Genomic DNA, 26,027 nt, shown 5'->3' with positions numbered 1-26,027 from the left:
ACCCAAATGGTTGCTGTGGGAAAGGCTGGGGGCAAGGGCGGCGGGGTGGGGCATGGGGCCCTTCTCCAGGAGCTCTCTAGCTCTTTTCCTTTGCCACTGATGTTCCCCCTCAACGTTAGAAAAAAGGGAATAAGATGCACATTTGTTAGGTGATTGTAATTAAAGAAGAAAAAAACCAGCTTCTTTCAACATGCCGTACATTTTCACACCTCCGTGCCTATGCTTCTTCTGCTGTTCTCACCGCTAGAAATCCTTTTCTCCCTCTACCTGGCTAATTCAACCCCTGCACCCCAAATTCCTTGTTAGCACCTGTGTCTTCCTTCTTCAATGCCACCTTCCTTCTAGGCTGCCACCTCTCCTAAACTCAACTCAGTTACTATGCTTCCCACACTGAATTGAGGTTGTTTTCTGAGGTATCTCTCCCTTGATAGAGTGAAAGCTCTTGGGAATCTTTGATTCTCTAAGTGCTTGGCTCATAGCAGGCACTCAATGTGTGTTGAGTTGAAAACTTCTACTCCTCTGCATATTTGACAATTCCTAATTTCTCACTAATTTTAGTTAGGTTACTAGCAGTATAATAAAGGTCCCTATGGATTGAGCACTTGAATAGTTCTGGAAGGTTACTGGGTGCCTCCACCCCCTGTCCCCGCCCCCATACCTCAGGGGCTGTAGGAGTAATGGTAATAAGGAAACAAAATCAAGGAGTCATGCGGAAGCCAGAGGGACATTTCTTAGTTTAGTGTTTGCATATTCCCAGATTTCAAATTGATGACCCAAGGTAGACCCCAGGTTCATCCAGAAGTTCCTGAACGTCCTCAGACTTTCTGGGGGGAGTGGAGTTAGGAGTCATGGATCTCGTCCTGTATTTCCACTAACTGTGCAAACTACTTGGGACACAGCAGTAAGTCTGATAGATGAGATCAAATCCTGCCTCTGGGACTTCCCTGGTGGCGCAGTGGTTAAGAATCCGCCTGCCAATACAGGGGACACGGGTTCGAGCCCTGGTCTGGGAAGATCCCACATGCCACGGAGCAACTAAGCCCGTGCGCCACAACTACTGAAGCCCGCGCGCCTAGAGCCTGTGAGCCACAACTACTGAGCCCACGTGCCACAACTACTGAGCCTGCGCTCTAGAGCCCACATGCCACAATTACTGAAGCCCGCATGCCTAGAAGCCCGTGCTCCGCAACAAGAGAAGCCACTGCAATGAGAAGCCCACGCACCGCAATGAAGAGTAGTCCCCGCCCACCGCAACTAGAGAAAGCCTGCACGCAGCAACAAAGACCCAATGCAGCCAAAAATAAATAAATAAATAAATTTATTAAAGAAAAAAAAAAAAATCCGGCCTCTGTCACTTACTACCTGTTGGTACTTGTTACCTCTCTAAACCTCAGTTTCTTTCAGATGTAGAAGGAGGATAATATTTATTTGGAATGGTTGTGTGATGACTAAATCATGTGTATGTAAAATACCTAATCTGCGTCTGTCATTTTGTAGGTGTTCAATAGGTGATGGTTATTATAATTTGCCAATATTGGGGTGGGTGGGGTGATGGTCTGAGCAATGTATTACCATTGTATTAACTATTACTAGATCCAGATACACGCAGGAGAAAGTCAGAATTCAAAAAGCTGCTTTGCATAGCTAATTTTGTTTAATGGTTGTCAAATAAATGCCTATTTCAAATAAAGTCATATTTCCAACGTGACTTCATAAAGGCCTTCAAGGGGTTTTCCACTTCTCACTGTTAGGATTTTTTCTGATAATAGTCCCACACTTTCCGACCTTGAAGTGTCCTCCTACCTCAGGAGAGCCCCCAGCCCTCCCAGAGGGGGCTCTGGACAGTGTCCTGCCTGAGGTGTGACAGTAAATTCTGTGCTCACTTTCCCTTTGTCCACCCTCTCACACACACACACACACACACACACACACCCACATGCCTCTTTTGCCCCAGGTCTTATCTTGTCCTCTGGGGAGGTATGTTAAGTGCTCTTCCAGCCTGCCTGTGTGCCTGGCCTGTTTTTTCTCACTGCCAGTACCTCTTGGATTCCAATTCCAAACATGGTATCCGTCTGGGGTCACCCTTTCTTCCGGTGCCAAGAGAGATGCATTCCAAATGGAGCACAAATGTGCCTCCCGTGCTGGGCTCTCCTCATTCTGTTCGGGGACAACAGAGAGCAGGATGTGGCTGCTTTTTTATCCCTCACTGCTGAAGTTTTCAGCCCCATAGTCCTATCTTTTCCTCAGGACAATTTAGGTTTCCTGCCAGGAGCCAAGTGTGAAGACCGTCCTAAGAAACCTGGAGCCGTGCACGCTCGTCAGAGCTCTGCAGGGAGGGCCAGAGCCTTGCTGAGGGAAAGAGAAAGAAAGGTTTTCAGTTCTCCATGAAGTGTATTATGTTCTGCCATTCATTCCCCAAGCTACTGGAAGCATTCCTCCCAGGAAAGGTGGAGCTGGTGGGGAGAAGCCAATGGTGAGATGACATCTGAGAGGACAGGCTAACCCACTTCCTGGATTTCCCACGTGGGGACGGTCTTAGAGCCCGACAGGCTTTGAGGCCCGAAGATGAGCAGCAACGGCAGCGCAGTGGGCCAGCTCCTCTGGAGCGGGCCGCTGTGCGTCGGCTGGAGGCGGGACCAGGAAGGGGCTGTCTACCACCTGGCCACCTGCCTCCTGCTCCTGGGCTTCATGGGGGGCAGCGGGGTGTATGGGTGCTTCTACCTCTTTGGCTTCCTGGGCACGGGCTACCTGTGCTGTGTGCTGTGGGGCTGGTTCGATGCCTGCGGCCTGGACATCGTCCTCTGGAGCGTCCTGCTGGCGACTGCCTGCGTGCTCCAGCTGGCACACCTGGTGTACCGCCTGCGCGAGGACACCCTCCCCGAGGAGTTCGAGCTCCTCTACAAGACGCTGTGCCTGCCCCTGCAGGTACCCCTGCCAGCGTACAAGGAGATCATTCGCTGCTGCGAGGAGCAAGTCTTGGCTCTGGCCACGGAGCAGACCTACGCCGTGGAGGGCGAGACGCCCATAGACCGCCTGTCCCTGCTGCTTTCTGGCCGGTAAGCCGCTCTGTCAATGCCCAGCATTTCTTCCCCACGCCCACGCTTCTAATTTCCCAGTGCCTCCCTTTCCATTTCACGTCCCTTCCACTGAGGAAGGATGTGGCAAGTCAAACAAACCAAAATAGATTTTTCTAAGCGTGGGCTTGCTTCCCCTTTCTTAGCATTTTCCATGAGGAAACTAGCTCATGAGGCACCTTGATTGGCAGGAAGGATTGTGTGTGCACTTGTGCTGGGAGGTGTGGGGTGAGCGTTTCTTGAGCCTGGGTCTGAAATGACCACACCACACACACACGCCAGCACGTCATGCCTAAACTGCAGCAATATCTCTGTAAGCTTTGGAAAACTGGACATTTCAATAAGATTAATTCATTCCTTCCATATGCATTCAACATTTGCTAAGTGCCAAGTATGTACAAGAAACAGTGCCAAAACAGAGGGGGTTTCCTGTAACCCCTGTTCCCTCCAGGGCATCAAAGATCTTGGGGAATATCCCATACAGATTCTATGGTAAAGCCATTCTGTATATACCCAGGTATGGAGCAGGAATACCCCTTGTCCACTTTTCCACTTCCAATTGTTCTATTGAGATTCTTACAGACGAAGAAGTAAAGCGCTATAAACCTGCGGGCCAGACAGTGAGGGAGGAGTAGTGATGTCCACGTGTGTCTCTTTGAGTATATGGTGGAGACACCTGGCTGACATCTTTTAAGGAGGCTGACAGTCAGACCTTAGCAGAAATGGGCTTTGTCAGGATTAGTGTATGCCTGGTCAGGCTGTATGCGAGCATTGGCCATTGACTGATCTCGTCTGAACAAATATACCATGGAGCTCTGTGCTGCACAGTTGGTAGGAAATTGTGAATTCTTTGAAATATTGCCCTAGTGGGACTTGTATGTGGAGCTAAGCATCTGACAGTAAGCATCTTAACCTGGTACGTACTTGGGCCGGCTCTGTGGAAAGCAAGTAGAGTATTTCAAAAGCTTTGTCCTTAATTTCCTCTTTCCTGCTTTCTTGAGACCAGAAGAATGTGGTAGAAAGACAAGAAAGTAATCAGAAGGGTCTGATTTCAAAAAAAAGAAGAAAGAAACCAGATAACACCGCCAGCCACAGTGGGGAAAAAAAGGAGTTTGACATTGATGATGATGGTACTACAACAACTACTGCTACTAGTAATAATATGCATTTATGTATTAATGTATAGAATCAAAGTGTGATGTATACATGTTTTTATTTTGTTTGGAGTCTGAGGTCCTGGGTTGAATGAGCTATGAGGTTTTGTGATGTTTCATTTCATTTATGGGTGAACTGAAGTGTAAATAAACCATACATCAGGATTATTGTATGGTTCAGGTATCTTTTATATAATGGATTTACCATGAACTTGTAGAAGACCACGTCCCTGTGAAGAGGAGAGGGGGCCTTTCCCTCTCAGTGTGGCTTTTCCTATTATACTTGGCATCCAAAACCTGAGCCAAAAATTAGACAATTTTGATATTTTTCTTGCCTTGCAAGGTTTGGAAGTAAGAGTTTTGTTTTGAGATCTTTCAACGTCATCCTGTCTCAACTTTGCTAAGTTGGAGCTGGGGAAAGGGGCTTCTAGTCTATATGACCAGGCTCCAGCTTTAAAGGAGAATCATCGTACCTTTGGCTGGTGAGGTACCAAACACCTCAAAGCAGCAGACAAGAACTCCACGCCAGGAAATGGAGGCTTCTTGTGGAGACCTCCCCAGTTCACGTGCAGACTCTCATCTGGAGCGCTTTGCTGAAATCTCAGACATCCTTTTTGTTTTATTTTCATAAGGCAGTCAATCCCTTTCAAGACTCAGAAGGGCAAAGTGACTTCCTCAAAGTTCATCACCCTGTTAAGCTGTGCTTACTGTTGGAGATTTTCTCTCATATACAATCCCAAGCATGAACTCCTGAAGAGGCAACTAACTATCTAAGCTCTTCTTGGAGGATGAAATTACCTGATGTCCAGGAGATCAAGAAGGAAGAGGAGACTCAGACTACAAAGGATACAATATACAATGTGAATGGCTTCAGGGAGTCATGCAGGCTCATTAGATGTTACTCACACTCTAAAATCTTGTCCTTCCTCAGTGGCTTGCTTGGGTGTCCAGATTCCTTGCCTGGGGAGAGGACGGGAGGATCTGATGTGTGTGGCAGCAGCCTCATTTCTTTCCTGTTGTCTTTCTTCCTTTGTTAGAGAAGCTTTTCTTTGAGGTTTTGGTCCCATTTATGGTGACACAGTGAGTTCATTTGTTTGATCGTTCCTTCCTTCTTCCTTTCCTTTCTCCCTTCCTTCCTCCCTCCCCCTTTCCAAAAATATTTATGAAGAGGGCTAGGGACTAGGGATCTTGTGTTAAAAAATGAAAAATATTTTCCTTGTACTCACGGACCTTACAGTCTATGAAGAGAGACACTAATTCATGTTTGACATAGTGGTGAACAACAGACATAGTATTTCCAAGGAGAAAGGCAAAGTGCAATGAGAGCATTTAAGCGGTGGACCTAACTTTCCTGGGGCGGCCAGACAAGACTTCCTGGAGGAAGGAATGTTTAAGCTGAGGCCTGAGGAGAAGGTGGGGATTGGGAAGAAAGGCAGCTGGAGGGGACAGAATATGTGAAGACTGTGAGGTAGGAGAACGGGGCACTTCATCTTTCCTTGTATCCTTTCATTACTCAGGGAAGTTCTGATGGCTATCTACACATATTGATAGGTCTTGTAGGAGCAGGTGCATTTCTGCCATCAGAGAGTGTAGGTTGACACCACATCCTGGGCTTGGTTTGAGACCTACGTCCCCTTCTGTCTTCCATCTTTAGGTTGTCAGATAATACGCAATAATTTATTAATTGATGGTGGTCTTTGGTAATTTGCACACATACATATATATCTAGGCATTCACTAGGAGCAAGGTGTGGAGTGCTAATATCCCCTTGGCCAAAACGTAATCACATGGCTCTACCTCGCGGCAAGGGGGGTAGGGAAATGTAGTTTAGCCGGGCAGCCATGAACCCAGCTAAAATTCCAAATATGGAGGAAGAGAAAAAGCAGATATTGGAAAACAGAATTCCACACTGGATTTCTCAGATCTCCATCCCCATTCTGATCTGCTTCTCAATATCCTATTCATCCTTCAAAACTCAGCTCAGATATCATCTTTGAGAAGTCTGCCACTTGGAGAGAACTAAGCTCTCTCCGTCCTCTAGTCTCCTGTCCCACAGTAGCACACGCTGACTTACAGCCAGTTATTTATGTGCCTGTGACTTCCACTAAATTGTGACGTCTTTAAAGGCAAGGATCAGATCATCTCCACATTCCCAGATTTCCAGGAACACAGAAGGTGCTCCATACATAATTGTTTAGCCAATAAAGCGCCAGAAAAAGTGGAACAGTAGCTCCTTCCAAATGGACAGGATGCACCTTAGAGATCTTTTTGATCTGCCCCCTCTGCCTGATAGAGGAACCTTCTTTCCCAGTATAACTCACTTTAGAGGAGAGGTTGAGGCTGAGACTCTGAGTTTTCTGGGGAAAAGAGGAAAAAGCCCATACTGGACCCTAATCATTTTCCACTTTTTAACATGTAACTTAGACTTCGGAGAGGATTCGGGTAGCCACTTCCCTTTTCCCACACAGTCTCTTCTCTCCCTTTGCCAGGGTTCGTGTGAGCCAGGACGGGCAGTTTCTGCACTACATCTTTCCTTACCAGTTCATGGACTCTCCCGAGTGGGAATCGCTGCATCCCTCTGCGGAGGGGGTCTTCCAGGTAATAGGGAGCCCCATGGCAGCACCGCCCCAGCCCATCCCACTGTAACCCAGCAATATCCCTGCCTCCATCTTTCCCCTCTTACATCTGTCATGTGAACAACTGCCAATATGATGCGCGGGGTGGGAGCACTCTCCTCCTGTGGAAAAAGTGCCTGGCAGAGGAAGGGTGGGGTAGGGAGGTGTAGACCCCTGAGAGGGGGGCTATGTCACTCCTATGCCAAAAACTCTTCCAGAAGACCCCAGTGACCACAAGGGAAAAGCCCACACTCCTTAGGGAGTAACTCAAGACCTTTAGTGACATCCAGCCACATCTCCAGCCCCTTCCTTCCTCACAGTTCCTGCTCATACCAGCCCCACCGAACTACTAGTACTTCCCTAAACACACCACATTGTTTTGCAATGGCCATGCCTTGGCTCCTACTGTCACTTCTATCTGAAACGCACTTTCCTCATCCAGAGGAGGCCATGGCATCTCACTTCCTCTGAGGCCTGCCCAGGCTGACCTCACCAGCTTCCCCCCTGCACACCGCCTACATGCCTCTTCTATTCCTTTTACCATGCTGACTGCGCACATGTCTCTAACGATTTGGTTTCCTTTCTGTCTTTCGCATAGTAAACTCCTTGAGGTAGAAATCTGGGCTCTCCTCTCCATCTTCAGGCTCCAAAGGGCAATGCCTTGTGCACAGTAGTAGGTGTTCAGTAAAGGTTCGCTGAACTGGCTCGGCAGTGGGCAGTTGGTGTCTCAGAGGGCTCCAGAGGACATCACATACACACTCCAAGTTCAGGGCCTGGCTGCTAGAGCCCTCCTCTCTTCTCTGCCAATCCTTCAGATTCCAGTTACCTTCTTTGTAGTTCTCACTTACTGAATGGCTAGCATGTGGCAGGCACTATCTATTTTATTGCCTTATTGATTCTCACAACCGTCCTCTGGGTTGAATGTTGTTATTAACATGTTTAACAGATGAGGGAACTAAGGCTTAGAAACCTCGAGTAATTTGCCCAAGGTCTTCATCTAGAAAGTGGCAAAGCCAAGTGGCCTGACACCACTATTTCTATTCTTTTTTAAAATGGGAGGGTTACCAGGAGAGTGGAGTTTACACATACCCACCATTATAGGGACTCCCCTGTCCAGATAGTTTGCCAGTACTGGGTTCCCTGTGTCTCCTACCAGTTCTATCAGGGAGTCCCTCAGGCGAGCATTTGAGCCAACCCCAGAATAGACACATGCCAGGCAGTGCCACCTGGCTGGGCCTGCTTCTGCCCCACCCTGACTCTTGGCTCTGTGAGGACAGAGCCTGAGAGGCAATCCTGATCCCTCTGCCTAGACCACCAGCCACAGATCCCCTCTGAACGTGCCTCATCCACCACACACTCACGTCCTCTCCAAGCCTCCCAGCAGTCTCCTTTGAGAACCCTCCCAGGACCATAAGAACCCTCAGGAGGCCTGAGTCAGGTCCTGAGCCAGCCAGACCAGGCTCTGTTTCTGACACTGAAACTGAGAAACAGGTGGTGGATAAGCCAGGCGTCCTCCCCTAAGTTATGCTTGAAAGGAAGGGCTGTGACCCCAGATGGCCTCTCAGTCATCTGAGAGGGATGTAGGGACTGTCATCTTTCTCCCATTTGTATTTTTAGCATGCATCCCCATTGGGAGCAATGAGATCCACATATTTGCTCTTCGTTCTGTGAAGTCCCATTTCCTCTTTGCAAATGTCAAGTGTTGTCTCGGGTTGTAGTTCATCTTGTCCTTGCCTTTGCAATTGCATAGTCTTTGTTGACTACTAGGGAATCCACAGTGACTGAATCATAATTCTTACTGAGTTTACCACAAGGGAATCAATATTCCATCACACCTCTCAAGAATTCAATTAAGAATTTATTGACTGTTAAGCACTGTGACCCTCTCATTAGTCACCAAGAACATAGCATGGGAGGGATCACACAAAAATCGGCATTATTTCTCCAACTTGCATCATGTTTTACTGGACCCAAGGTCTCTTTACGTACGTCAGCTTATTTAATCCATTCACCCAGCTTCGAAGGTGAGGATTAAAGAAAGAGCTGGTCAAAACTTTATTACAGACATGTGCATGTGGGAATGTGGGAATCAGTCAAACCATTGGTTTCCTGAAGACCTTTAGGAAGGATTTTACATAGGACATGAGAAAACGACATCAGGTTGTTTTGCAACATACAAGATTGGTAGTCTTCTCCTGATTTCATTCATTCACTTCAGTAGTATTTATTGAGCAGTTATTGTAACCTGGGCACTATCTTTTTTTTTTTTTTGGCCACTCCATGTGGCATGTGGGATCTTAGTTCCCCAACCAGGGATTGAACCTGTGCCCCCTGCAGTGGAAGTGCAGAGTCCTAACCACTGGACCGCCAGGGAATTCTCACCTGGGCACTATTAAGGGTGCTCGGAATATATCAGTCAATAGAACAGATGAAGGTCCCTGCCTTCATGCAATTTACATTCTAGTAGGGGAGAAAAAAAATAAGCCATAGACATAATGAATAAGTAAATTATGTAATATGTTAAAAGATAATAACTTCTAGTAAAAAAAAAAAATAGAGTAGTGTAATTAAGGGAGAGATATAGTTGACCCTTGAACAGCACAGGAGGTAGCGGCGCCAACCCTTCACGCAGTAGAAAATCCATGTATAATTTATGGTCCAACCGCCAAATATATGTTCCCCCATATCTGGGGTTCCACATCCTCAGATTCAACCAACCGGCCGATTGTGTAGTACTTTAGTATTTACTATTCAAAAAAAATCCCCATTTAAATGGACACACGCAGTTCAAACCCGTGTTGCTCAAGGGTCAACTGTAGTTGCAATTTTAAATGGGGTGTTCATGGAAGTCTTTGTTGAATGGGCGACATTTGAGCAAAGACCTGAAGTGATTGGTAGTGTGAGCTCTGAGAATATCAGGGGGAACAGCATATTAGACAGAGGGAAGAGCCAGTGCAAAAGCTGGGTGATGGGAAGGACTAGCATGTTTGAGGTTCAGAAAGGAGGCCAATGTGGCTGGAACAGAGAGAGGGAGGGGAGAGTATAGTAGGAGAGGAAGTCAGAGAGGTGATATGGAGCCACATCGTCTAGGGCCAGAGCGTATATTTTCTAGATAGAGCCAAAAGGATTTCCTAATGCATTGGATGTAGTGCATGAGAGAAAGAGGATTAACAAAACCTCTAAGACTTTTGACCTGAGCAACTGGAAGGATGGAGCTGCTATCAACTGAGATAAGGAAGGCTACGACAGTATCGGCTTTGTGAGAAGAGAGGAAGTCCAGTTTGGGGAGGGTTAGATTTGCGTCATCTGTGGACATTTAAATGGAGACGCTGCAAAGGCAGTTGCATATTTGAGTCTGGAATTAAGGAACAAGGTCTGAGGTTGAGAAGTCACAGCACACAGATGATATTTAAAGCCATTGGATAGGACAAGATCACCAAGTGAGTGCGTGTAGACAGAAAGGGGGTTCAAGAATCCATTAACCCTGGGATACTCTAGTGTTTAGAAGTTGGAGGGAAGAAGAGGAAGCAGCAAAGGAAGCTGAAAGGGACCAATCAGGAGATTATACCAGGAGAGTATGGCATCCTGGGAACCAAGTAAAGAGTATCAAAGAGGAGAGACTGAATGCTATGAAAACTGATTGTCAGACTCAGCAATGTAGAGGTCATTGGTGACTTTGCCAGGAACAGTTTGTGGACCACTGGGGCAAAGCCTTGCTGGCTGAAGAGAGAGTGCAAGAGGAATTGGTAACAGCAAGTATAGACAACTTTTTCATGGAGCTTTGCTGAAAAGAAGAGCAAATCAATGGAGTGTTAGCTAGCCAAGGAAGTGAAGTGAAGAAAAAGGATTTTAATTTTAAAATTTTGATTCATTTTAAGATGGAAGAAGTAACAGCATGTTCACAAGAATGCCCACGGTCTTTGTGTTCAGCTTTGAGGACGCTGTTTGCGTCCAGATTAGCTCTTACGCACACCCACTTCATGTGCAGCACCCTTATTTCTTGTTTGGGAATTGTTACTAAGTACATCGAAAGTACAGGTTATGGCAGATGTGACAATTACTTGCTGAACCAAATTAGTAATGGATGGATTATGAGTAATAATTCTTTCCCATGAGGCAACAAGCCCGGAGAGATTAAGCAATTCATCTGATGTCACACAGCTAGTAAAGCGGTAAAGCCAGAACTTGAAACTTGTTTCTGGTCTTGATGAGTTAATTTAGAGCCCTGACTTCAGTGCTGATGATTGAGGGGAGGGGAGGGGGAGTTCTGGAGGCAAAGAAATAAAAGGATTATATACGATCTCTAACAAAGAATGTTTGGAAAGCCAACCCTACCTTTAATGAGACGACCCACATAAAGGATTTAACACAATGCCAACATGTGGTCGCCTCTCAGTAAATGTCAGCTGCTGTCCTCCTCCTCATTTCCACTGTCTCGATTCACAAATCATCTTGAGCTCTGCCAACCTGCTCACATTTAAAGTATTATGGCCAGAGTATTAAAGAATTGTGTGATTCCACACCCTTTTTCTTTATTATCCTAAGCATGTTTTCATTTGAAACCTAGCTTTACCATCATTGTTTTAACAAGGTTTATCAAGCACCTACTCTGTGCTGGGCACACGTTATTGACCCTGCAAGTGTAACTTAGCTTTGTATCATGGGCACGTAGCGAGTGCCCAGACATTTCTAGATGTCTAAATAAATGGAGAGTGGGGTGTCCTTCTACGCTATGCTCTTAACAGCTCCTCTTGGGACTTCCCTGGAGGTCCAGTGGTTAAGACTCTGGGCTTCCAATGCAGGGGGCACGGGTTTGATCCCTGGTCGGGGAACTAAGATCCCGCATGCTGCAAGGTGGCGGCCCCCCCAACCCCAAAGAAAGAGTTCCTCTTCCTCTGTGCCCTTTTTCTGACTTCAGTAATCGGATCCATTTGGTTACTTGTAGGGCCCAAGTCAAGAGCAGCTCACGGGCTTGAATCCCAAGCCAGCATTCTGTCCACTGGATGCAGCCTGGCTCTTCTCTCACTGAAATTCTTTCCAACTCTTTTTTGTGTCCCCACTCCAATATATTATCTCTTTTTATCCTTAAAACAAACTGTCATCAGCATCCTGACCTTTCTTCTGAGCACTAGGCGGCCCTTGTTCTCTCCTGTAATCACAGCAGGCTCAGAACCTTCTGTAGCCATTAGTGAGATCAGCCATGGGACACAGAGTAGGAGAGCTGAGGAGACCGGAGGTGGATACTCAGGCTGCAGGAGGTGAGGGCCCAGCGAGTGAAGGGCTGATCTCAGGGCTCCTGACAAGAGCACCCACACACACACAACCACCCCCCACCCCTGTCATGTCAGTGCACGCAGTAAAAGTCAGTCATAGGACCTCTTCCAGGCAAGGTCATGGAGAGCTACTTCCACAGCTTCTTCAGGAAAAGTGCAGCAGTTTGCCAAGTAAATGCTGTATTTCTCTGTGCTAAGCATGGACACATTTTCTAGTTTCAACCTTTACTCTCTGCTCCTGACCCCTCTCAGGTCACTCTGACAGCCGAGACTGAATGTAGCTACATTTCCTGGCCCCGGAAAAGTCTCCACCTCCTTCTGGCCAAAGAGCGATACATCTCTCGCCTCTTCTCGGCCCTGCTGGGCTACGACATCTCGGAGAAGCTCTACGCTCTCAATGACAAGCTCTTTGCTAAGTTCGGGCTGCGCTTCGACATCCGTCTCCCCAGCCTCTACCACGTCCTAGGTCCTGCTGCCCCAGATGCAGGACCAGAGTCTCAGAAGGATGACAAGGACGTCCGTGAGCCTGCTGCATCCCCCCCTCCTCAGGCCCTGCCCACATCTGTCCAGCAAACACCCCCTAGCTCCCCACCTCCAGCGGCCGCCAACCCTCCTGCACCTCCTCCCTGGGTCAGGATGTCCAGGCCCGACAGCAGTGTCCTGGGTGAGGACTCTACCAGTCTGGTGCTGGAGGATTTTGAGGAGGTGTCGGGATCAGAATCGTTCATGGATTATCAGAGTGATGGGGAGTACATGAGGTGAGGGGAGAACTAACATGGGCACGGCTGCCGGGCTCAGGATCCTGTGTAAGTACTCAGAAGGCAGCTGCCGCTTTCTTGCCAACAGCTGGCCTTAACTGGGTTTGTAAGGGCAAAAGATCGTTTCATGGAGCCTGTCCTCCCGAGGATTCCCAGAAAGTGGCATTAACCCAACCCTGCAGATAGCAACTCACTCCTGGTGCACACAAAGCATGAGAGTTTTAAGAAAAATTTTTTTTGAACTCATCCCTTATTAAGTGTGATTGCATTTTTGAAAGTGGGCTGGCTGGTCAACATTTTGAGCAAGCAGATAGGATGCTAATTTTTTTTGCAAGGTTGTGCTAATAACTAAGGCCACAGCTAAGACTAAAGGGGATTTTATTTGTGGCATGCATTTTAAAGGATTTTTTTAAAAGCTGGCATGGTTCTAATTCCTAATGGTTCTTCTTGGCATATAGTCAGCTCTGGAAAGCAGTCATTATTTAGCCTGGATTGGACAGGTACCTCTGTTAACATCGAATATTTCGAAGAGGCTTGTGATTAGAGGCTAATGACTCTGGGAGGAAAATGTCCCCACCTTGCTCTCCTCTGTGCCAGTGGAAAGTGTGTTATTTGCTCAGGCACAGGACTGGACACTGCTGTGACTGAATATTACTATGATAGGGTGACTTTCCCAGAAAACCACACCTGCGGGAGGTAGAGTGGGCGTAATCTGGGTGGGACTAACGTGCAGGATTTCCCTCACACCTTAGGAGAGTGTACAAGAAAGTGTGTGCTGAGCAGTTCTGGGTAACTGCTTTCATGTTCCCCCTGGCTGCTCTCACAATGTTGTGTGACTTATTCCTCTACGACTCCAGCCAACCATGGTGCAGGCCTGGCTTTTCCTGAGGAAAATCACACTGTTCCCAATTCGGAAGGCATTTCCAAGGTGGGGGAGGGTTAGCTAAGAGATTAATCATTCTTTAGGAAACACTGACTATTTTCCCAAGACACTAGTTCAGTGAGGAAGGCATTTAGGGTACGTGAGGTAAGTAAGTGAAGGTTTGTATATTTTGAAAAGCAAGTCATATAAATGATGAAAGAGGCAAGAGAGGCAAATGATAAAAGGTTAGCTATTTGGTTTCATAGGTGTGGAACTGATAATCTATGGAAGCAGAGTCCTACAACCAGCGTCTGGCACCCGAAATCACTTTCTTGACCTCCTCCATTTGTGTTGTCCTCACCTGTTGCCTCCTTCCCACTGTACCCTACTCGCCCACCCCCCACCAGTGCATATGGATTCTGTCCTGTGGGTCCCTCTCTTTGTCCAACACACCTACCCACCTGCACACACTCTGAACTCACAGCAGCTCCGTGTCCTCATGTTCTTCCTGGCTTTCTTCTCTTTTCCCGGCTCTATTTGTTCTCCTCTTTCTCCCTTCCTTCTGACTTCTGCTCAGTCCTTGATTCCCTCAGTTTGCTGCTCTTAAGAAGAAAAAGGCCTGTTTCTTCTTCTCGGTTAATTTCCCCTCTCCATATTTGTCCTCCACGTCTTCCCCATTTTACTGTTGCTGTATTTATCTCTCTGTTGCCTTCTTCCCATTTGCCCCACTTCCTATTTTGCTCTATCTCTTCTTCTTCCTAAGCTGCCCTGTATCCCCAACTTAGTTTTTAGTCCTGACTCTTCCAAGATCAGTACCTCTCCCTCTGCCTATAAAGAAAACCATTCAAGTGAAGGTGTGAAAATTCCCACCTTTAGTGGCTACACATCTTATGCATGAGTTATCCCAAACGTTAAGAGGCAGGCGGGGTTGTAAACAAGAAAGAGACCCACGCTGGGAGCCCGAAGTCCTGGCTGCTATGTCTGGCTCTGCTACTGATTGCCAACCACACAACCTCACTGAACCTCACTTTCTTCATGTGAGTGTGTTGGCCCAGCTGGCCCCCAAAGGCCCTCCTGGGTTTATGTGAGAAGGCAAAGGATGTGCTGTTCAGAGGAGGAAAGAGAAGCAGCCAGTCAACAGTATAATGGACACAAGCCCCAGGACATCAGCGTGTCTTCCAGCAAGAACTCGCTGCTATACTTCACTATGATTTCTCTTGTGACTTGGGACTGTCCTCCTCCCTGCTGGGTGGTAGGTCCTGCTTGACTAGGAGTTCTCTCCATTCTGTACCTGTGAAGAGTCTATCACCTACCACGTGATGACAGTGCAGATGCTCATATGCAGGGCGGTCACGACTCCATCTTCCAGGTCCTCCACCCTTAATACTATTGCATAAAAGGCCTCTTTCCAAATTCAGCCTTTTCTGAGGCTCAAGATGAGAAAACTGCTAACATAACTCACTTTCTAAAGTACTAGTATTTGTAGTATAAAGAGAGTAGGTTTTTAAATGTTCTTTGGCTTAAGTAATCGAGAGAAAGGAAAAAACACATTGTTCACTTCCACAGAGTTTTCGGAACAACTTGAAAACGTGATCAAATCGGCCAAATTTTAGACGGCTTTCGATTTAGTCTGTGATAATGGGATAATTTAACCCAGAGACCTTTTCCTCGAATTGTGTTTTAGGGTGTTTGGTTTGACGTATTTGCCATCAAGCTCCTTTTAGGGTTATTACTGTAATGAATAAGCATAGTCCCTCGTGATTGGTAGCAACTGACTCTTGTTTCCTTTCTAAAGCAGGGCACAATTCACCATCTAGTCCCTGGCTCTTCAATGACCAAAATTGTAAGCTCATCGCTATTCATCCCCGCCCAGCACTTGCATAAGAGGCATGAAGCTGACTGGATTCTGCATTGTCAGGACACAGCTTCATCACACTGACGCCAGCGCTTGTCCCTCACACCAAGCCAATTTAAGACCAACTAAAAATAGTCAGAGGTTCTACTGGAGCTTATTTTTGAAGAGAGCACATTTTTCAGTTTGGTGGTGCCCAGAATTATCCACAACTGGGTGCTACTTTTTTTAACATGCAAAGCAGTGCTGTAGGATAATGTATTCACGCAGGGGCTTACAGTTAGACCTCAAATTAACCCTGCCTTCACTAGAATCTTTCCAGTTAATTCTATGAACACACTCCACAATGCTCCATTTGATGTCTTACTTAAAAGAGATGCTCAATGAATGCATCTCTGAAGTGGTCGGTTAAGTCAGATAATGAGTCCATTATCACAAATTAACTGGAAGCTGTCTGAAATTTGGGCAATTTTGCTTATGTTTTCAAGTTGTTCTGAAGACTTTGTGGTTTGAAAGTAAATACTATATATTGTTTCCTTTCTATTATTTAAATAAACAAACAAATGAGAAACAGATTACAACATGGAGGCTAATTGTGGTCAAGGAAGGAGGCCAGGACCAGGACATAGTACCAAGGGCCAGAGAACCAATTCAACAAACATTCACTGAGTATCCACTGTGTATTTCAGGCACTGTGCCAGGTAATCACATTATGAGTAATCATGAGTAACAGCTGGAAGAATGTAAGATGCTTAATCTGCAAGAGATGGACAAGAGTAATACCTTCAAATTTTGAAAAGAAGAGGAATTACAATTTCCCTTAATTTGGTGACGTTCTTGAGGACAGAAATGAATTAATAAGGGCTGAAAGCTATAAGGAGAGGATTTTAGCTCAGTATTAATAATGGATTTGCCTCAAGGAGTAGTGAGTTACTCGTCACTGGAAGAATTCAAATAGGGATCAGAAGAAATCTTCTCAGAGATTTTTTTTAAGGTGATTCAAGCTCTGAGAGAAGGATGCCTTAGGTTATTGCTATTAAGGTGCCTTCTAACTCCGTGATGCTATGATTCTGTGATTCTAAGATGTGACTCTAGTCCTGCCAGTTAACCACCTTCAAGAGCAGTTCCTCATCTGCGAAACAGGGCTAGTAGTCTTATAGATAATTAATACCTACTGATAAGTAGATAGGTAGCCTCTGTCTACCTTACCAGGTTGCTGTGAGGAGTAATTGAGATTAAGTACACAAAGGCAATTTGTAAGCTATAAAGCACTAGTTCAATGTATAAGGTATTTTAAAATTCTGTTCTGTATAGAATTATTTAACAAACTCCTCCCCACGCTGCCCCTGCTTCTCTCTTCCACTCCCTAGCCCTCCTCCTCTGAGATACATGATTTCCCATCTTATTTCCTCCAGTCTGGTATTCCAAGGAAGGTAGCAGCTGACAGGATTCCCTGACAACAAAAGGAACAGCAAAAAGGTGGTGATCCAAAGAAAGCACACACTAGCTCCTTGGCCCCTGAATAACTAAGCTATAGCCAGACCTTCACCTGTTTTATTTGCCCAGGAGAGACTGATCACCGTCACACTATATTCAGGCTCTTTCCCTCGGAAGTGGCCGTAAGGTGCTTAGTTAGCTGTCAGTGTTGTTAAATAGCATGTTTCTCCCAGAACCACTAGAAAGCCTCCTGCGGCAGAAGACTTGCCCTTGAAGGTGGCATGGCAGGAGCTGCCTGGGGCCTCAGGGTCTGGGTCTCTAGATGGTAGCTCTACTCGACCTGCCAAGGCTCCGTGTTCAGGCAGGTAAGTTAGAGGCAGCAGTTCCCTCCCTGCCCTCGGGATCCCAGCAGCCTACAACCCGGGCCCACCCCCAGGTTATTCTTCTACTTCTGTTTTACAGGCCTCATTTACCTATCCCTCTCTTTGTAAAAATAAAAGACAGGGTTTTATAAAACTCACCAATTTTCTATGCAGAATTTTGAGAACTCATTCCGTAATGTTAGGTAGGATTCTTCATAAGAAGCGTATAGATTCTTCACAGGAAGCAACCGAAGTTGATCTCTTGGTCTCTTCTCCTATAAAATGAGAGGACTGGACTATATAACTTCAAAGCTGACTCACCCTAATATTCTAGAAGGAAATGATTCAAAGATACATCTGCCCCTATTATGTTAGGCATTGGGTACACTTAAAATATTGGGAACTGGTAGAGGAAAAAAAGACGTGAAAAGAACCCTGTGAAGTTATGCGAGCTATCTGGAGCCACAGTGCTGAACTCCTTCCTCTGTCTTTCCACAGCTTCTAGAACTCCTCTCCAGAGCTACTCTCAAGTTATGTCCAGGGGACGAGCCCCCTTGGCTCCAACTCTGACTCCTGAACTGTAAGGATCAATGGACCATCGTTTTCTCTGGCCACGTCAATCCTCACAGGAAGGTCACTCGTGTGCACACCCCTCTTCTCACCCTCCGGAAGGCTCATGGGCAAGGTCGGAGCAGACACAGAAGATGCTAAAGTGCTGCAGCCACACCAAGGCCCCCGAGTGACTTTTAGAACTTTGCCTTCACCAGCCTTCCTTCCCAGAGAAGGCATCCAAAAGTGCAAAAGCACAGATTCTATCCTTTACTAACTGCAGAATCTCAGGCAAGTCACATAGCCTCTCTGACTGTCTGTAAAGTGGGGATTATAAAACCCAGTTCACAGGGTTGTGAGGATTCAATGAGTTGATTCAGGTAAAGCACCTAGGACATGGCGTGGCACCTAGTAAGCACTCAATAAATCACTCATTTCCTTTCCTTATGTTGTTTCTTTCAGCGTTCTGAAAGGATCAATGAAGTCAGCTATCCAAGAAGTTTTCACTGTTTTTGTCTTGTTTTATTTAAAAATTTTTTCATTAAGGTTCAACATAGGGAAGTAGAAATTTTAGAACCTAGTTTGCCATTAAGCTTCTAAGTTCAACTTACAAATCTTTCCCTCTATTTATGACCCTAATATTAAACAGTAGTTTTTAGACGGATTTTTACAAATCTATTTAATTAAATTTCCTTAAACATTTTAAAGTAGACTTACAAATTTAACATATTCTATTTTATTTTTTCCCCCCAAATACCGCCACATGTATTCTGGTTACCTATTGCTGTGTAACATTCATCCCTAAAGCAGTGAGTTAAAATCATCACGATACTTTGTTTTGCTCACAAAAGTGGGGCTTGGCTGGGCTCAGCTGGGCTGTTTGCACTCAGGGTTTCTTGTGTTGTTGCATTCAGACAGTGGCTACAGCCAGAATCACCTCAAAGGCTTCTTCATGCATGTGTCTGGGGCCCAGGCTGGGAAGACTCAAACAGCTGAGGGCTGAAACAGCTGGGAATCCTTGGGCAACCCTTGCTCTCTCAAGAGTTTGTTCATTTTGTTGCTGTATAGTACTCTGTTGTGTGAATATACCACAATCTACTTATCCATTCCACTATTGATAGGCATTTGGGTAGTTTCTAGCTTGGGGCAATTACGAATAGTGCTACTATGAACATTCTTGAACTTATCTTTTGGTACACATATGTACACATTTGGGGGGTATATACTGGAATTACTGAGGTATTGGGTATGTATATGTTCAACTATAGTAAATACTGCCAAACACTTTTCCTAGGTGATTATACCGATTAATATTCCCACTGTGTATGAGTGTTCTGGTTGCTTCTCATCTTCTCGAATAGTTGGCATTGTCTTTTTTTTTTTTTCATTTTAGCCATTTGGGTGTATGTAGCAGCATATCATTGTGGTTCTTTTTTTTTTTTTAATTTATTTATTTTTGGCTGCATTGGGTCTTAGTTGCTGCACGCGGGCTTTCTCTAGTTGTGGCTAGCGGGGGCTACTCTTCATTGCAGTGCGCAGGCTTCTCATTGCGGTGGTTTCTCTTGTTGCAGAGCATGGGCTCTAGGTGGGCAGGCTTCAGTAGTTGTGGCACGCAGGCTCAGTAGTTGTGGCTCAAGGGCTCTAGAGCGTAGGCTCAGTAGTTGTGGCACATGGGCTTAGTTGCTCTGCAGCATGGGGGAATCTTCCCGGACTAGGGCTTGAACCCATGTCCCCTGCATTGGCAGGCAGATTCTTAACCACTGCACCACCAGGGAAGCCCTGTCATTGTGGTTTTAATTTTCATTTCCCTGATGAATAATAAGGTTGAGTATCTTTTTGTGTTTTTATTAGCCATATGGATATCCTCTCTTGTGAAGTGCTATTCTAGTTCTTGTCGATTTCTCTATTTGTTTGTATGCTTTTCTCATTGACTTTAAGGAATTCTTTAAATAGTCGAGTTAAAAGTTCTTTGTCGCTTATATGTATTCAAGTGTATTCTCCCAATTTGTGACTCTTTTTTCTCTAAATGGTGTCTTTGGATGAACATAAGTTCTTAATTTCAATATAGTAATTTATCAATCTTCAATCTTTTCCTCCATCACTAGTGCTTTCTGTATCATGCTTAAGAAATCTTTTCCTCCCTTGGAGATATTCTTCTATGCTACCTTCTAGATGTTTCATTGTTTTACATTTCACAGTTAGATCTATAAGCAACCTGGATTTGATTTTTGTGTATGGTATAAAGTAAGGATCAAATTTCTTATTTACTGGTGGATATCCAATAGACAGGAGTACTTATTGAACGGATTATCCTATCCACACTAGTGTTCAGTGTCCCCTTTGTCATAAATCAAGTATCCATATATCTGTAGGTCTGTATCTGGATCTTCTATTCTGTTCCATTAGTCTATTTTTCTACCTGTTGACAATACAACCTGGCTGTAATTATTGTAGCTTTATAAGTTTTGATATCTGGTGGTCTTCAAACTTCATTCTTCTTCAAGTCTTGGTTATTCTTGGCCCTTCCCTTTGTATTTCCATATAAATTTTAGAAGCAGCTTGTTAATTTCCACAAAAATATAAACTCTGATGGAATTTTATTAGAATTACATTCACACTGTGGATTAGGTTGGTAAAGAGTTGATATATTTATAATATTGATTTTTCAATCTATAAACATAATACTTCATTTACTTTGGTTTTTAAATTTTTCTCTCAATAGTGTTCTGTAGTTTTCCATACAGATGTCCTTACACAGATTTTAGTAGATTTATGTCTAGGTATTTGATGAATTTGGTGCTATTGTAAATGCTATTATTTAATTTTTAACTTTCTAATATTTTATTACTGGTATACAGAAATATAGTGGATTTTTGTATCTTCAACTTCCATCCAGAGATCTTGATAAATCCACTTATCAATTCTAATTACTAATCCATGGAGTCTTCAGAGTTTTCCATAGATACATTTATGTCATCTCTAAATAATGCTTTATTTCTTCCTTCTTGACCTATACTTTCTCCCTGCACCCTCTTCCCACTCTTCCTCCTCCTCCTTCTTTTGGTGACTTGTTGCACTGGGTAGGACCTCAAGTACAGGGATGAATATCAGGGATGGTGAGGACATCCTTCTGTCATACCTGACCATAAGGAAAATGTTTTCAATATTTCACCATTAAGTATGACATGTGCCATTAGGTTTTTATAATACCCTATCAGATTAAAGAAGTTCTATTCCTAATTTGCTAAAAGGGTTTTTTAAATCATGACTGAGTATGGAATTTTATCAAATGATTTTTCTGCACTAATTGAGTTTATTTTTCTGCTTTATTCTGTTAATGAACTACATTAATAGATATGTGAATGTTAAAACAAACTTGCATCCCTGGAACAAATCCAATCTTATTATGATGTATTTTCCTCTTTATGTATTTATGAACTTGGTTTGTAAATATTTTGTTTAGGAGTTTTAAATCTATGTACCTTGTCATATCACTGTCAGGTTTTAATATCAAGGTTATGCTGACTTTGTGAAAGGAGTTGGGAAGTTTCTCTCTCTCTCTCTTTTCCCCTGTCCTATGAAAGAGATCTTTAAACCAAAAAAGTTTTATAATTCTTCATTCTCATTCCACTCAGTTGCCCAGGCCCAAAACCTTGGAGTCTTTACATCAGACTTGTTAGTTCTACCTTCAAAATATATCCCCAATTCAACTCACCATGTCCATTGCCACCACTAATTTCAAGCCCCCATTATTTCATAGCTAGATTAACTTTAATAGATTTATAACTGGCTCCTGATTTCTCCTGTCCCTCCTCCCCATAATCTATTCTACACAAAGCGGTCATTTCAAAATGTGTATGACGTCTTCACTCTCTTGCTCAAAATTTCAAATGACTTCCTATTCCACTTAGAATAAAATCCAAATTTCTTACCATGTGATATTAGTCAGAATCAGCTTATTATGACTTAATGGCACACAGATTTATTGCTCTTAAAGTCTACTGAGTATCTGTGTGACTCATCAGGGCAACTGTCTTCATGTTGCAACTCAATGATTCAACCTACTTTGACCTTCTGGCTTTGTCACCTTAAGAAAGAAACAGCTTGACGTTCCTGTGCTGGCTCTTTGATGCTTTGGCCCAGAAGTGACACGAATCCCTTCTACTAGTCACATGGACCTACTTAATAATCAGCTCTGTGTTCTGTTGATTAAAGGGACTGGGCAATGTGGGGGAGTAAAAGGAATGCTGACGAATGCTACTCTTTTAGCTACTTATGACCCACAAGACCCCACCTGCCAGTCTCTCCAGCCGTACACCATTCTGCTCATATTCTCACTCATCACGTTTAAGCCACACTAGACTTCTGGGTGCTCCTCACACACACCCAGCTCCTTTCTATATCAGGGCTTTTGCAGTTTTTCTTTCTCTCTGCAATGTTTTTCAATCATACCTTCTCCTGGCTGACTTCTTCTGGTCACTCAGTTCTCAGCTCAATGTCATCAACCCAGCTAAGACACCCACCTCACCTCACCACCACTGTCTGTCCTCTTGCCCTGTCTTCAGGGCTGCCCTGTGTTCTCGTTCCTCACTTTTTAGGATTCCGATTATGTGCTTTGTAGAACTTTGCAGTGTGTTCTATATTGCTCTTCTGTTCTTTTCTCATTTTTTTCCCCAAAGTTATACTATGTATTTATTTTCTTTCTTGTTGGAATTCTGTCTCTTCCATGTACATTTCACAATAGAAGCCCTTTGTCAGTCTTGACAAATGCTACAGCTCTCTTGTCAATCCTTGAGGGCTGTTGTAGGGGGTGAATGAAGCAATAAACAACAAAAAAGCTCTTTGTACATTGTAAACTGAGACTCAAAAATGTTACCTGGGGTGTGGGGCCACCCCCCAAGCTGCAGGACAGCCCAGGCAGGGCTGTTGTTACACACATGTGGTATATAACAGATGTTCCTCAGGATGGGAACCGCTTTTAATGTGTGTGTGTTTGTTTTTAAAAGGATCAGACCTTATCGCTTTTACATGGAATCTAAAAAAATGGTACAAATGAACTTATTTACAAAACAGAAATAGAGTCACAGATGTAGAAAACAAACTTATGGTTACCAGAGGGGAAATAGTGGGGAGGGACAGATTGGTAGTTTGGGATTGACATGTATATACTACGATATTTAAAATAGTTAACCAACAAGGACCTACCGTATAGCACAGGGAACTCACTCAACATTCTGTAATGGCCTATAAGGGAAAAGAATCTAAAAAAGAGTGGATATATGTATATGTATAATAACTGATTAACTTTGCTGTACAGCAGAAACTAACACAAAATTTTAAATTAACTATACGCCAATAAAAATTTTTTAAAAATAAAAATTATGGATTGAAATCCTAAAAAAGAAAGAAAGAAAGAAAGAAAGAAAGAAAGAAAGAACTTGAGAAGTCATTTAGCCCATTATCCTTCCTCCCAGGCAGGATAGCATTTAAGCTAACTTTGGAAAGTGATTTGTATTCCTTTCTTTAAAAAATAAAAATATCAGCAAGGACTGCCACAAAAATAAATAAATAAACAAATAAATAAATAAATGGATCAGACCTTAACGTGGTAGAAGTTGTGCTTTTATTATCTAATGTCATATGTAATGGCATAAGACATTTGGATTCCAATAAGGGTTATAGATAAATTTGTAGACTTAAAAAATTTACCACAATGGTATCTTTACCTATCTGAAACAGAGCATTACATATATGTACAAAGCATTGTTTTTATTCAGTCTCCATAATATTGTTGACATTATATGGATTTGTGAACCTCTTACAAAATCCCATGCTAGAGGTCCACACATGTGAAAATAAAATCTTTGGGTTACAACTTCATGTATTCTAGAATAAAGCCTGACATATAGTCAGATTTGCTCTAAGGAGAGGACAATAAATATTCTTTTATCTCATGAATACTTACTAAATATCCACTGCTGTCAAACACTATTCTGGACACCACATGCTTTGCTGGGTGAATCACTCATGGTCTCTGCCCTGAAGGAGCTCCAGATCTAGAAAAGAAGATACATGAATTATAGGCACTCTCCCACATCTCCACCAAGGCCTTATTAAGTCAAGCTCCCTGGGCCTGACTCCTCTGAAGATTAACAGGCTTCTTGCGGCTCATAACCAGTTTAAGGTGAAGCTGGATCCCTGATACATATACAAATAAGCACTACTCCAGTCCATTGTGGAAAGCCTTACATGAGTAGTTGAAACCACTACAAGAGCTACAGAAGTTCAGCAGGTGTCACTTCCCATTTCTGGGATCAGGAGGGGTTCGTGAAGAAGCTGACTTTGAGCTGTGCCTTAAAATACAGAGAAAGGTAGGCAAAGCAGAAAAAAATCCAGGTAAAAGATGCATGTGAGTCTGTGGGCTGGAGGTACAAGTAAGGCATGCTTGCAGAAGAGAAGCAACAGCTCTCAGTGACCAGCTGTGGAATCTGAGCTCCAGTCACAACGCAGTGGGACGTGAACCGGGAAATGGTGCTCTCAAAGCAGTACGGAGGGAGATTGTGTTCAGTGCACACCACAGCGCCTGGCAGAGCATAGCTGTTTCCCAAATATTCAAGTTCTGAGGGGACTTGAGTAGAGAGAACAAAGCCAGGAGAATAATCAAGGCCGTTGAAATGGTCAGTGGGTTGTGAGATACTGTTATCGAATGCTAGTCTGTGTGTCCGACACACAGTGAGGCCAAACAATACCAAAACGTCGGAGTTTGGAGCAGAGAAAAGTTTACTGCAGGGCCATGCAAGGAGATGGGTGACTCATGCCTTAAAAATCCAGAACTCCACGAAAGCTTTCAGCAAAGCCCTTTTATAGGAAAGGTGAGGGAGGGGCGTGGTTAGTTGTTGCAAACTTCTTGGTGTCAGATCCTTTGTTCTTGAGGTCAGGTCACAACGTTCCTGTAAACCTCCACCAAAACAAATGTTATTGTCTGTTCTGACGAGAAAGGGCAAGGTCCCAAGGCTCAACCTTCACCCTCCGAGGTCCAGGTCCTGGCTAAGAGGAGGGGGTCCCTGCGGGGGCCGGCTACCCCGCCCGGGAGCATTCATCCAGCACCCAGGCTGGGTCCACCCGCCAGTGCCCAGGCCCGGCCCACGAGGCAGATCTCAGCTGGTGGCGCCCTCAGGGCCAGGTCCCCAGACCCTGCCCAGCCGTCACCACTGAGGACGCCCGCCAGGCGCCCGGGACCCCGCCGGCCCTCAGGCTTTTCATTTACACTGGAGAGAGTCATTTGTGTAGGATCAGAAGGAGTACATGTTGTGGCGAATACCAATCAGGCGAATTCCCAGCTCACAGTCGCCCTTCTTTGAGAACAGCCCACCACAGAGGCGGACCTGAAGCAACCACGTGCGACGTCCTTGCAGCCTAACCCTGACCTCTGGCCGCCTCCTAGGGGTAGACAACCGGTCTCGGCTGTACCAATTTTTGAAACTTGAATGGAGAGACTGAAGCTGGTTGAAGCTGTTACCTTAATGGCAGTGTCCATATACTCCAGTTGCTGAGGCCTCCATGGACTGCAGCCCCATTAGGTCGCAGAGCTGGGTCCTGGGCCCGGCCAGTGGTCGGCCGTGGCGAGGGCTCTGGAGCTCTGCGGGACACAGCCCTCAGCCTGTCCCCGGACCCCCAGCTCACCCACCGGCCCCTAGGCCAAGGGCCCTGGAGGGCCCCAGGGAGAAGGCCGGGATCCGCCTCTCACCGCACTCTCTGTCGCGAGAGCCCTGCGAAGCTGACAGCTGGCGGAGCAGGACCTCTAACTACTGCGCTAACGTCTCGCGATAACAGTCTCGGGCTAAGAGCTGCGCGCCTGCTCCGCCCCTACCAGAGGCCAGAGCGTGTGATGGCGAAGGGAAGAGAGAGGCAGTCGCCTGTGCGGGACCCTGGGGGAACTGCCTGGGAGGGGAGTCGAGTCCACCTTAAAGGCTCTGTGCCTTTTTCCCTGTATGTTCTGGACACCCTGGTTTCCTGTAGACGCCTCCGCAAATTCTGATGACTGAAGAAGTGGGAGCAATGCCCTCAGCAGTTTCACTTCTAATCGTCATT

General features: G+C 45.0%; 1 protein-coding gene and 1 long non-coding RNA gene across 3 annotated transcripts; one reads left to right on the top strand and one right to left on the bottom strand.

Annotated features, from left to right (window-relative positions):
• The first annotated feature begins 2,565 nt into the window (after positions 1-2,565).
• On the top strand, positions 2,566-18,066 carry POPDC2 (popeye domain containing 2). Of its 2 annotated transcripts, XM_061193140.1 has the most exons (4): positions 2,566-3,056; positions 6,718-6,826; positions 12,369-12,780; positions 17,886-18,066. In XM_061193140.1, the coding sequence occupies exons 1-4, from the start codon at positions 2,566-2,568 to the stop codon at positions 17,969-17,971; spliced, it is 1,098 nt and encodes a 365-aa protein (XP_061049123.1). In that variant the 3' UTR covers positions 17,972-18,066. The 2 variants fall into 2 exon arrangements, with proteins under 2 accessions (XP_061049123.1, XP_061049122.1); XM_061193139.1 differs by lacking the exon at positions 17,886-18,066 and having other exon boundaries at positions 12,369-12,878.
• Positions 17,553-25,526, bottom strand: LOC133093347 (uncharacterized). The gene is made up of 3 exons (XR_009701262.1): positions 25,456-25,526; positions 23,902-23,992; positions 17,553-17,662 (listed from the first exon to the last, which is right to left on the bottom strand). It is a non-coding gene; the product is annotated as an uncharacterized LOC133093347 (long non-coding RNA).
• Positions 25,527-26,027: the final 501 nt, after the last annotated feature.

Source organism: Eubalaena glacialis, chromosome 6 (genome assembly GCF_028564815.1).
Source record: "Eubalaena glacialis isolate mEubGla1 chromosome 6, mEubGla1.1.hap2.+ XY, whole genome shotgun sequence".
Classification (NCBI taxonomy): Eukaryota; Metazoa; Chordata; class Mammalia; order Artiodactyla; family Balaenidae; genus Eubalaena; species Eubalaena glacialis.
This window is presented reverse-complemented; position numbering and strand designations above follow the sequence as displayed.

Excerpts from the sequence above, each read along its gene's own strand:
- POPDC2 (XM_061193139.1), top strand. The coding sequence starts at position 2,566 with ATGAGCAGCAACGGCAGCGCAGTGGGCCAGCTCCTCTGGAGCGGGCCG. Across the intron at positions 3,057-6,717 it reads TCCCTGCTGCTTTCTGGCCG|GGTTCGTGTGAGCCAGGACG; the intron begins GTAAGCCGCTCT and ends TCCCTTTGCCAG. Across the intron at positions 6,827-12,368 it reads CTGCGGAGGGGGTCTTCCAG|GTCACTCTGACAGCCGAGAC; the intron begins GTAATAGGGAGC and ends GACCCCTCTCAG.